Here is a 12,705-nt window from a genome sequence, read left to right as displayed (position 1 = left end):
TAATAAACAAAATAATAATAAATAAATACATAAAAACAATGTTGTTTTTGTCTTATTTTTTTACGTTTTTTTACCTCTACAAGCAGCTAAATAATAGTCAGAGGCAGAATTACCATCCATCCATCCATCCATTGTCTTCCACTTATCCGAGGTCGGGTTGCGGTGGCAGCAGCCTTAAAATGGAAGCCCAGACATCCCTATCCCCAGCCACTTCCTCCGGCTCATCCGACGGGATCCCGAGGTGTTCCCAGGCCGAGAGACATAGTCTCTCCAGCATGTCTTGGGTCGCCCCCGGGGCCTCCTGCCGGTGGGACATGCCCGGAACACCTCTTGAGGGAGGCGTCCAGGAGGCATCCTTATCAGATGCCTGAGCCACCTCAACTGGCTCCTCTCAATGCGGAGGAGAAGTGGCTCTACACAGAGTCCCTACCAGATGACTGAACTTCTCACCTTATCTCTAAGGGAAAACCCGGACACCCTGCGGAGGGAACTCATTTCGGCCACTTGTATCCGGGCAGAATTACCTTTCTTAAAAAAATAATTCACACAAAACTACTACAGAAAACTAGCATACATACAAACTCAACTACGCAGAACTAAATATTTGAATCGGAGAGTCGTTGTATGGCTTCTGCAAGACTAATAACTTAAAGAAACAATGCACATGTGTAAAGGAACAGCAGTTACATCAAGTTGTCTCATGAAGGCATAGCATGTTTAAAAGCAGTGAAATCTGCACGGAAGAAAATAAAAATCATAGTTTAAATAAATATTGTATTCAATTTTTGATCACATGAAAATATTTTTGCAAAGAACTCTTTTAAAATAATGACAAAATCTATTGGGTTGACATGACTTAATTTTATTTAATGGTCATACACACGCAGTATATAGACAACTATTTTACAAATATGTGTGAGTAAATATTTCACACCAATCAACCATGATGAACTATTAACAAAACGGTATGAGTTTTTAACTGCAGCTGAATGAGTTGCGACATCGCCAAGAAAGTATGAACGTGCACTAGAGTCCGCGTGTGCACGCGCATGTCCGTATACATTATGGATGCGCATGGCTGAAAATGACACTCGCAGCTTTCGCTCTCAAGTGTGAAAAGATCGAGCTGCACAAGACCCCCAAAACTCAGCCTTGCGACCACCATGGTGGCATACGTCCGTGTCTCCAGCAACTTCAGCACCTGGGACAGCAGCGCTGGCCAGGCTCCCACGGATGGTACCGGGGGTGTTGCGGGCGCAGCGGACGTTTTGGGCGGCATGAGTCGCGGTGAGCACACGGCAGTGGCCGTTTGCCTGGGCGTCATCCTGGTGGCGGGTATCGTCAACAACTCGCTGACGCTTCTGGTGTTTGCCCGGTTCCGGTGCTTGTGGACACCCATCAACGTGATCCTGCTCAACATCAGCCTGAGCGACGTGCTGGTGTGCGTATTCGGAACTCCTCTGAGCTTCGCCGCCAGCCTGCACGGACGCTGGCTGATCGGGGAGTTCGGCTGTAGGTGGTACGGCTTTGCCAACTCATTTTTCGGTGAGTTCTGCGAGTTTAGCGAAAGCGCAAAACTTTTATGGCTCAATGTGAGTCAAGTTTTCAACTCGAGGGAAGAAGCAAATGTGACTGTGTACTGTACTTGATGAATTCAGTTTCGGTTCAAAGGCAGGTTCGTTTTACACAAACAAATGTTTTAAGTGTATTAACAAATGCTTTCAAAATATTCGTTTTTATTTTTTAGAGGTTTTAATTTATTTTTTCAAATGAACTGGCTACCTTTCCTTCTCTGGAAGATAATTAAATGTTCTCTTGTCCTGGTTTAACGGGATATTGTGTATAAGTTAGCGCCTTCTAGTGGTTAAAAAAACTTCATTCATAAAAAACATATATAATTTTTAAATAAATCATTCATAAATACATGAAGCATACATACCGAACTTTTGATATTAAAGAAGGGGTGCCTCGTTTGATGTGTCCTTAAAAAGTTGAACGTTAGATATTTTCTCCATTAAGTATGTGTTATCAATGCCCAGCAGGGTTAAAGAACCCTTATGCTGTATTTTCCACTGCACCTATCTGTTTTTTTTTGTTTTTTTTTGGGGGGAGAATTGGAAGCTGGGGTAAGTGCTAGAGACTGACGTCATGCTTGTCCACGCATTTTCCTTTGTTGTTCCTTAAATTCTAAAAAGCAGTACTTTGTGATTGTGAGTATGCATGAGCTATCATATAAACATGCATTTCATTAAATTCTCGTAGGTCAAGAAATCTATATTTCTTTTACATAACATAAGGCTCACCTAGAGGGAGCTGACATAATTGTCTGCTATATCGTTGTCAGGAGTGCCCCAAAAACACAAAAATCTTGTGAAAAGTTATGCAAAAAAATCGAGTCTTCATAGTTTGTAATCTTCATTGAGCTTTGTAGCACTCGTTTTTGGTTGCAGTACAAAATACAGAGACATCTAGCGGTAGAATATTACACAGTGTCCCTTTAAGTATGGAAAAAATGCTTTCAAAAGAATTAATTTTGGAATTGTAGTTTCCTTTTTTAAATGTGTTTTTCTAATAAAGATATCCTGTTTTAGGGCTCGATATTTCAATCATATATGTATATTTCCAATGAAAAATTATGGTTGGTTTCATTGACGTAAAATGCTTCATCTCCACTGACCTGAAGATTAAAAAGGAAGGCAGACTTGCGATCTTTTGGACCTTCACCGAGCGACAGACAATAAAGACATGACTAGTGGTCCAAAAATAGATCTCAGGAGGACACTGCACCACAGGGGGCGCTGTAAATGGCAGCATACAAGGCTCCGTGTGATTTTCTCCTCATCTTTTTTAGCTTTTTCTGTTACCGTAGAAACTGATTCATTGGCATTGAAATAAACGGTCGCTAAATAGAGTCAAAAGTCCAAATCTTGTGTCTTTTTAGACAACCAGATTTTTTTGCTCGACTCACTAAAAAGAAACAGCTCTTTAGGCTCCTATATGGCTCTTCAGATCGTTTTTTTTTTTTGCTTCCATTCATATATTACCAATTATTATGTACACAAAATACTTAAAATGGGGAAAATAAACGGAAAAAATTGAAAGAAAAATGTTTAAAAAAGAGTAAATTAACAAAGAAACAAAAAGTAAAAAGTTATGAAAAAACAAGAGAAAAGGAAAAAGGAAACAAGAGAGAAAAAAATTAGAACAAAAGTAAGGGTAAGCAGATAAAAAGATAGGGAAATATGAAACAAAAGATGAATTAATACATAAAAAAACAAGGAAAAGGAGGAAAGGTCCTGCTCTGCCAACTTAACACTGGTGTTATGCCTCTGGGCCTGCGGAACTGATTGTGAAGGCTTTCTGGCAGATGTTTGACCATGGAAACAACTAATTGCTGAAATGTGATGGGTAAATGCTAAAATATGAAAGCACATATCTGGAAGCAACACAATCAGAAGAAAAGCAATGAAAATACATTATTTCACTATTATTTATGGGAAATTGATAATTTACATCACAAGATTCAGATATTTTCAAGGCCAGCAGAGAAGGTCTTGCAGGCCCTGAAAACCCACCACTGTGTACCCTCCATTAACTTCATCCATGGCTACCCAAAACAGCAGAACTCCTGAAATACATAATGAATCTTTTGCTCTTTTTCAGGGATCTTGTCACTAGTATCCCTGTCCGTGCTGTCGTACGAACGCTACACAACAGTGCTGCGTTCCTCCCAAGCTGATATTTCGGACTTCAGGAAGACCTGGTTTTGTGTTGGGGGCTGCTGGCTCTACGCCTTCTTCTGGACTGTACCTCCGCTGCTAGGATGGAGCAGCTATGGTCCAGAAGGTCCCGGTACAACGTGTTCGGTCCAGTGGCACATGACGTCACCGAACAGCATCTCTTACGTGTTGTGCCTCTTCATCTTTTGTCTGCTGCTCCCGCTGCTTCTCATGGTCTACTCTTACGGACGCATATTAGTCACCATCAGACAGGTGAGGTCAGACGTTCTAGATTCTAAAATGTAGGTTACTGTGCTATATTTATCAGGTGTACTTTCCTTGAGTATATAATATGTCTCTTTTGTTTTTTAGTAAACAAAAACTAGGATTCTTTATTTAACCATGTAAATAAATGCATCTTAATATATAATATATATAAGGGGTTTTAAGAAGGGGCAGTGTTTATTATTTGACCACAAGACGTCGATGTATAGTGTAGGGCAACCGAAAACAAGTACTATAAGGACAAGGAAGAATACAGACTACAGAGACTCAAAGTGACCAAAAGCACCATTTTAGTTCTCAATTTTTACCCAGCCTTTGTGACTTTTTTGGGTACGCGTGGCAGCAAAGTGGCAGACAATTATGTCAGCTCCCTTTTGGTGCGGCTCATATTATCTCATCTCATCTCATTAGCTGTACCGCTTATCCTTATTAGGGTCGCGGGTGGGCTGGAGCCCATCCCAGCCATCTCCGGGCAGTGGGCAGGGGACACCCTGAACTGGTTGCCAGCCAATCGCAGGGCACACGCGGACAGACAACTCACTCGCTCAGTCACACCTAGGGACAATTTGGACCGGCCAATTTACCTGAAATGCATGTTTTTGGAATGTGGGAGGAAACCGGAGTGCCCGGAGGAAACCCACGCAAGCACGGGGAGAACATACAAACTCCGCACAGGAAGTCCGGAGCTGGATTTGAACCCACGACAGGTTCCCATGACATGAACTGTGCCGCACAAGCGCTAACCACTGCGCCGCCGTGCTGGCTCATATTATGTCAAGTTATATTTATTTTTGTAGCCTTTAATCCCAAAAAGAAAAAGATAAAAACATCAGTCGTGTATGTATGCGCAAGTCTTATTTAAAGAGACAGTGTGATTTATTTAACACCTTTATTGGTTTAAAAAAAAACTTCATTCATTGAAAAAAAAAAAATCAAAATTACTACATAAGTCCCAATTTGTGCGTGTGTGTGTGTTTGTATGGGATTCATAGACTTCGGATCAGATGAACATATTTTCGTGAACATTTTCACAGTCGTACTTTAGACCGCCGCAAGTGTCTTTAGCTAGGTTTTGAGTCAAAGCACCCCCAATAAATACCAACAAAATTGCCAAACATCTGCCAAATTGGCTAATGTAGCGGCCAACCATCGACCACTCCAAGCAGTGAAATCCAATCTTATATCGTAGGTATAGAAATAATATTTAGTTTACATAACATGAGCCTCACCCAGAGGAAGATACAAAAAATGTTCAACATCTTAGTTCTATGGGTAACCATAAAAACCATAAACCTTGTGAAAAGCCGGTCAACAAAAAAGTAAAAACAAAATTGTGGGGTTCAGTTATTTGAGTCTCCATAGTTTGTAGTCTTACTTAGGCTTTTTTTTCTAATTTTCTTTCATTTTTGATTGCACAACACAACACAGCAACAACTAGTGGTCAAATATTACACACACACTCCTTAAATACTGCACTTATTAGTATGTATGTTGTTTGTATATGTAGATAAAATGCTTGGTCTTTCTTATTCATTTTTCATATTTATATATTGTTTTATTTTTGTTGTGATCACACATATTTATTTCAGCATATTCTAAATCAGGAGTCAGCTACCCAAAATGTTGAAAGAGCCATAACAGACCAAAGAAAACAAAAACACAAACATGTCTGGAGCCACTAAAAAATGTAAAGGCATTATCAAAACTATTTTTATATTCAGACCAAAATAGGTGTTAATTGTAAATAATTTTAAAGCATAAGAAAATGTTAAGAATGTTCGTGCCATGTTTTCCTTCTTACAGAAAACCACAAAATCAAAGAGCAGATAACCCCCCCCATTTGTTTCCACTTTAAAACAATTCAGAAAAAGCTCCTAGGAGCCATTAGAGCAGGGGTGGCGAACAATGTTGACACAAAGAGCCAAAATTTTCAACTGTGAGAGTCAAAGAGCCACACCACACACGGACCTGCCAAGACAAACAGACACACACAAACACACCCAATTAAAAACATATTATTTCCCATAACACACTCCTCCCCTTACAATACAACAAGTATTGTTCTTGTGTTGATTTCAAGGAAAGTGTCCACCCTCAATACACACAAAAAAAATTAACATGAAACAAGGAAAAGAGCCACAGTATACAGAAAATATCATGAGGCAAAGAGCCGCATTCTTATTGGCCAAGAGCCGCATGGGGCTCTAGAGCCACGTGTTCGCCACCCCTGCACTAGAGCAACGCTCTAGAGCTGCAGGTTGCTGACCCCCGCGCAAAATAAATGTAACTGAGTTATTGGCTTGCGTTATCTCCTATTTACTGTCCCTTGATACAGTTCACTTACTTTCTCTGTAATAATTGTTTAAGAAGGCATCATTTTTTGATCATATCACGTGACTTCCTGTGGCGGCTCTGTTTGGGACAAGCTGAATGTTAGAAAAACAAAAGGACAAAAACTTCACACTTTTGTCTAATGCTCTGTTGAAGAGCTTGACATGTCAACATCTAATCACCAGAAACGAGGGCAGTTTCCTTCCTGAGGGAGAATGTTGACCTCCATTTCCGAGGTCGAGACCCCCTGTGGTTTGGCGATGACTCACATATACTTCTGTGTATTTTATATATTGTAAATGTGGTAGTCACAAAGGAAATTCTTATTCCAGACATTTCATTCAGCACCCCATCACTCCCAGCTCACAAGTGCCAGCAGTGCATCAACCTCGAGGTATTTTTAGGACCGTTACTACTGGATACCTGTCCTTACGTAAGGACCTCTATTTCATAATAGGGTACTCACCTGAAAGAGTCATGAAGGTGGTGGGGGTCCTTGCAGACTTCATTACGGTTCATTCGGGGGATTCGGATGCCTTCACAGCGAGAGTCTTCAGATCTCAGTCTCTGGCTTTTTTTTAGTAACATGGCAATCACAGTGAAGGTTTGTAGCTAAGCGCCTTCCTCAACAGCATCAAAGCTTGATTGCTTTTCTTTCAGGCCGTTGGACACATCATAAAGTGACTAGAGATTTGAGGTATTTTCTTAACTGTATGTTATATGAACTGTTACTCAATACACCTTATGGTGAAACCTGGACACATCATCACTGACTCTCCAAGGGTCATTGGGTGTTTCGGGTCATAGTCAGACACCCTCATCTGGGCGACCCAGCCGAGAGTGATCAATCCCCCGACGTGTGTCCAGGTAACGCACTGCCTCACGGTTCCTCCTTCCTCAACCAGAGCCAGCTGAAAGGTTTTTCAGCTGCTCACAGGATGTTATTGATGGCTCTTCATTTGTGCAGTCCACAAATCCTAGGGAGCCCGAAGACATGGTGTAAACACAAGCCTGCTAAGCCCCTGTAGCCCAGCCCACCTCAATAGGCGTTCCAGCCATTTCTCCATCATACATAAAAAAGAAATACAAAATAAAAGTTAAAGCAATGCATAGGCAATAAGATTAGACTACATGTGATTAAAATACTAGGCTCGGTCTACTAAAACTGATACAGTAGAGTTTACCTTTACTGCCATCTAGTAACCAGAGGGAGCGTTTGTTTTTTGTATATATTTTAAAAATCATAAAGTTCAATAGAAATGACGTACAGGCTTGCTTTTTTTTTGACATATTCAGAAATTAATGGCAGGCTAGATTAAAATCATCCATCGACCTGGGGTCAGCTCACGGGGCGTACGTTTGACATGCCTGCACTATACTATACAGCGTCTACCTGTTCCCATGATAAAAGGTGAAGCCTAGACTCACCTGCCTCCCCTTACAATACGTCTCTGGTTTCAAGTGACCCTTTAGGTTTTGAAGTAAGGTTTCATAATAGAATTCAGTGGTAAGATCAGTCCTAAAAAATCCAGCCCGACCTGACCGAGTCGGGGTGTATAAACCTGAACCCGCCCAAACCCGACGGATTAACTTGATTAAATAAACGAGCCTGATATAAAACCCGAAGCTTTACTCCGGCCATGCGTATTTCGGCACCGAGCTGGGAATTTCTGATGAACTATGCAGCCTGGGGTTTATTTGAGGCAAAGTCCCTAAAATCAAGTGTGCACTGCAAGTGAAGCGCCTGAATGAACGGTTTGGCGCCGAAATGCGCATCTCGGTGACGTGCACGGAACGAAAGTGAAACTGAACAAAATGGCATTTTGCAGATTACAGGATGCAAATTGTTAAAGATTTGGCCAAAAAGCCGAAAGGAAGTTTGTAAAGCTTGTGAGCTATTGGCAAGAAGCAGAAATTATGTCTGATGTCGGGGAGGTGGAAGGAGGATTCCGCGCGTCTTTTACCCCAACATTAAGGAGGAGTTAAACTTATAGTTCGGTAATAATTTCCTTTATTTTAATAATTCCTGAGTAAAACTAAATTCATGGTGTGTAGATCTGCCACGAAAGGAAGAACCAAAAAAAATGTGCGAGAGAGAAGCCCGACTTAATGATTAACAATTCGGGCCAGGTTCGGGCCCGGGGCCAAGTTATTACCTCAAATACAGAGACATCTAGTTGTCAAATAATACACTGTCCATTAAAGACTATTCTGTGAGATTATCTCATGATATCGTCTTTTTCAGATGGGGAAAATCAACCCCCTAAGAGCGCCGCGTCGCGAGCATCGCATCCTGAGGATGGTGTTGACATTGGTGTCGTGCTACCTGCTGTGCTGGATGCCTTATGGCGTGGTGGCGCTAATGACCACCTTTGGCGGATCCAGGCTGGTTACGCCCTCCACCAGCGTGGTGCCTTCCGTCCTTGCTAAGTTTAGCACTGTCGTCAACCCAGTCATCTACGTCTTTTTCAACAACCAGGTGGGTGATGTTACATGGGGTATGGTGGTAATGATGACATCAACAACGCATTATCGAAACCAGTGTTTCCTAACCTTTTTTTATAATTCAGTACCTAGTTGCCCTATTATCAGAACTTTCTGAGCCAAAGAGTTTATGTGTTTGTTTGAAGCTTGAAGGGGGTGCTGTCGTTTGAGGTGTTTTTAAATAGTTGAAAGTAGAATATTACCTCTTTTAAGTATGTGCTTACAATTCCCAACTGGATTCAAGAAACCTTTTGCTGTATTTTCTACTTACTGCAGCTATCTGCTTTTGTCTTATATTTAGCATAGTTGTTTGAGGCAGAACACATTAGATAGGAGGAATTGGATAGATGGGGCGTGGGGGGGGGCTAGGTGCCGAATGAATTCAGTCTCATCTCTCATCTTCATTTCTTTTCTTTATATTTGTTAGTGTAATATGAAAATGTTGAAAGTAAGAAAAAGCTTCCTTTAAAGAAAGTCAAATCACCAACCCAAACCCCAAGAAAAATTAAAAAAGAAGAGTTTATTTGAGCAAGTCCAAACAAATGCACATACTTGCACGTGCATCATGAAGGAACTTAACAGAGACTGCAATGATGACACAAGCCCGAAGTCAGGGGCTACAAGTAAAAAAGTTACAAGTTCCCAACAGTTCCTTTAAATTATGTTGCCTCAATTGACAGCATAAAGTTGCTCTTATCAGTAGTGGTCATGGTGTCCCAGAAAATAATACAGCTAATTAATTGTGATAAAAAATTTTAGAAAAATAATCCATAAATCAGCAAGAAAATTCACTACATTCTATCCTCTTGGTATCAGAGCCAAATGGCACAGTAAAAATAGTGTGACAATGAGATAAAGGTTGATGTATTTTCGTATGAATCTGTATCACTGATGGTACAGTGGTTAAGCGTCAACACTCTCACCATTGCGACACAGGGTAGATTCCTGTTGTAATCATTGTTTCGTCATATTATTCAACTAATCAATGATTGCACAAATATGGTAAAACCTCATGCATATGAGCACCTAAGCTTTGAAATCGTCTTTGGATAAAAGAAAATGTGCGTTATACACAAATCTCCATCTATCCATCATCTGCATCGCTTAACAACACTAGGTTTGGAGAGGCGCTGGAGCCCATCTCAGCCATCTTAGGGAAGTGGGCAGGGAAAACCCTGAGCTGGTTGCCAGACAGTTGTAGGACACACAGAGACTGAGAACCATTTAAAAAAAGAAACATTCATACGCTTACTCATACCTAGAGACAATTCTGAGTCACCAATCAACCTTCCGCGGGGTAAGAAAATGCAAACTATGTAGCTGGTTTTGAAGCCAGAACATCAGCATTGTGCAATCGCCTGCTGACCACTCAGCCGCCTGTGCCACCTTATACAGATGTACAGTATACATGGTAATAGGTAATTTGTTGTCAGTAGTGGCTAATTGGAAGAAAAAGAAGATATTGAACAAAGGCATCTCATTTTGCCAGGATAAAACAAGACAATTTCCTACAGCACACTAGACAAAGTCTCATGGCAAACGGGTTTAAAAGCACTGATCCAAACCACAGATGATGGTCAATCAATTGATTCCATTTGGTCAAGTGTCATTCTACTCATCTTTACAATAGTCTCCACAAAAAGGCCACCGGTTTCTGTGATTTCACTTGTCTCTTTTCCATTTTCCAGTTTTCCCGATGTCTGGTGGCCTTTGTGAAGTGTAAAGGACAGCCTCTTTCTGTTCAAGAGGTGCGGCCGAACCTGAGATCACAGAAGTTTTGCGACTTGTTCCGTGGCGGGCGCCGAAGTCATTCGCTCAGCGGCACCAGCAACCAAGGCCTTGGTGACAGCCGCCGAGCGCTCGTCGTTCGCTACACGCCGCAACCGCATATTAATCTCTCTACTGACCAGAGGTGACCGTTCTATTGGTCAGTGGATTACTGAAGGAGTGAAAGCACAACACCTGACCTCCATACACACAGCACATGCTATGAAGGAAAGGTGTGAGATCTAAAAGCCCTCACACATTACTTATGAATGACTTGAGTAAAAAAAGACTTGTAGAAATGTATCGTATTTTCCAGAATATAAGGCGCACCAGAAAACCCCAATCCGGACAGATATTCGAAAGTACGCCTTATAACCCAATTGGCCTTCTATACAGCAGAAAACGATTGATAAAAATGGAAATACACGCATTGAAAATGCATACAGTAATTGAAGATATGCGCTGCCATACAAGTTTTTACGGTAATCCCGTATTCAAGCAATGATTGATCATATCGATAAACATCACTGACCTAATTCACAAAATACTATGCAACAGGAATCAATTACACCACCAGTGGTACAAGTGACATGCAATAAGGCATCATTATCACACTACTTTTAGAGTGCCAGAAACACTGATTTTCATAGTTGGTTCTGGTAAACAGTCTCCACTATTTGTTCAACAAATGTTAGAGAATGGATAAAACAGAAAGTCTTTCAATATATTACTATTCATGCTCTTTTACGTACACATACATATTAAGCCGAGAGGTTATTGACACACAGGTGAAGACTTTAACCTATCGGAATGCACGATGCAATACAGTGCTGTGGCACCGTAAAAGTAGTGTGATGAAATAAGCTCGAATGCTGTTTTGTATGTAATCCGTTCAACTGACCCAGTGGTAATGTGCTGGGAATCTCGTTGCAATTACTTGGGTTCGATTCTCATTACATACAATCTGTTTTATTTTTTGTCAGAGGCAAGTTTTGATGCTTTGCATTAATATGTACCAATACACACTGAAGCTCTTACTGTAGTCTCAATTCCATGCGCCTTACAGTCCAGTGCGCCTTATGGATCAGAAAAATATGACTAAAGACTATTTTTTGTGGATGCGCCTTATAGTGCGGAAATTACGTTACTAATTATGCAGCATGAATGTAAAAAGAAGGCTGATAAATGTGTATTTTGTTTTTACTGTCACTCACTGTGTAAACCTGTTTTGTAAGTAATAACTAGGACATTAAAAACCTTTTCGAACACTGTTTTTTTTTTCCATCAGCTGAGGTGCCAAACATATTTTAGAACGACTTAAAATAATTTTCAGATTTTGAAACATTTTTCATGGTAGCATTTAAGAATGCCATTATTTAACCGAAATTGTGTTTGAGTCTCTGAAGTTTGTAATCTTCCATGTGCTTTTTAGCACCCATTTTCAGTTGAGCTACATCATACAGCGACACCTAGTGGTCAAATAAAACACAAGTCCCTTTAAGTCGGAAGTGGTTCTTAGACAAATAAAACCGCACATCAAACCTGCTGTTACTGCAGGTGTCCGGCAGGTAACACTAATGCACCGTAATTGACCAAGAAACGACCAATATCGTCATTAAAAATAAGCATTGCTTGTTTTTATTCTTGTAGATTTCAGAGGAAAGTGCATATTTCTTAGTTAGTTATAAACTGCATCAATTGTGGGCGGCACGGGGGCCAGATGGTTAGCGCGCAGCCCCACGGTGCAGAAGTTCAGGGATCAATTCCAGCTACCGCAACTGCCCTAAATGGAGTTTGGATGTTCTCCATGTGCTTTTGTGGGTTTCCTCCAGCACTCCTACATTCCAAATGGCAGGTTAATTGGCTGGGTACGAATGAGTGAGTGAGTTGTCGGTCATTGTGTGCCCTGTGACTGGCTGGCAACCAGTTCAGGATGTCCCCTGCCCACTGCCCGAAGATGGCTGGGATGGGCTGCAGCACCCCCGCGACCCAAGTGAAGATAAGCAGCAGATGCATCCGTTGTTTTCCGAATTTTTTACAAAGTCAAATTTGGCAAATACGTTCATAATTACAGGAAACATTGGACCTTCACTTCAACTAAAATTTCAGTAATGATGGA

General features: G+C 41.0%; 1 protein-coding gene across 1 annotated transcript; it reads left to right on the top strand.

Moving 5' to 3' along the window:
• The first annotated feature begins 1,131 nt into the window (after positions 1-1,131).
• On the top strand, positions 1,132-11,852 carry tmtops3a (teleost multiple tissue opsin 3a). Its single transcript, XM_088344764.1, has 4 exons — positions 1,132-1,545; positions 3,664-3,992; positions 8,581-8,814; positions 10,508-11,852. Exons 1-4 carry the CDS (start codon positions 1,164-1,166, stop codon positions 10,733-10,735), a joined length of 1,173 nt encoding a protein of 390 aa, XP_088200890.1. The 5' UTR covers positions 1,132-1,163; the 3' UTR covers positions 10,736-11,852.
• Positions 11,853-12,705: the final 853 nt, after the last annotated feature.

The sequence above is a fragment of the Urocampus carinirostris genome, chromosome 9 (genome assembly GCF_059441175.1).
Source record: "Urocampus carinirostris isolate Australia breed hairy pipefish chromosome 9, RoL_Ucar_1.0, whole genome shotgun sequence".
Taxonomy (NCBI): Eukaryota; Metazoa; Chordata; class Actinopteri; order Syngnathiformes; family Syngnathidae; genus Urocampus; species Urocampus carinirostris.
Note: the sequence above shows the minus strand (reverse complement) of the source record. Positions and strands in the feature narration are given on the sequence as shown.

Excerpts from the sequence above, each read along its gene's own strand:
- tmtops3a (XM_088344764.1), top strand. The coding sequence starts at position 1,164 with ATGGTGGCATACGTCCGTGTCTCCAGCAACTTCAGCACCTGGGACAGC. Across the intron at positions 1,546-3,663 it reads CTTTGCCAACTCATTTTTCG|GGATCTTGTCACTAGTATCC; the intron begins GTGAGTTCTGCG and ends GCTCTTTTTCAG. Across the intron at positions 8,815-10,507 it reads ACGTCTTTTTCAACAACCAG|TTTTCCCGATGTCTGGTGGC; the intron begins GTGGGTGATGTT and ends TCCATTTTCCAG.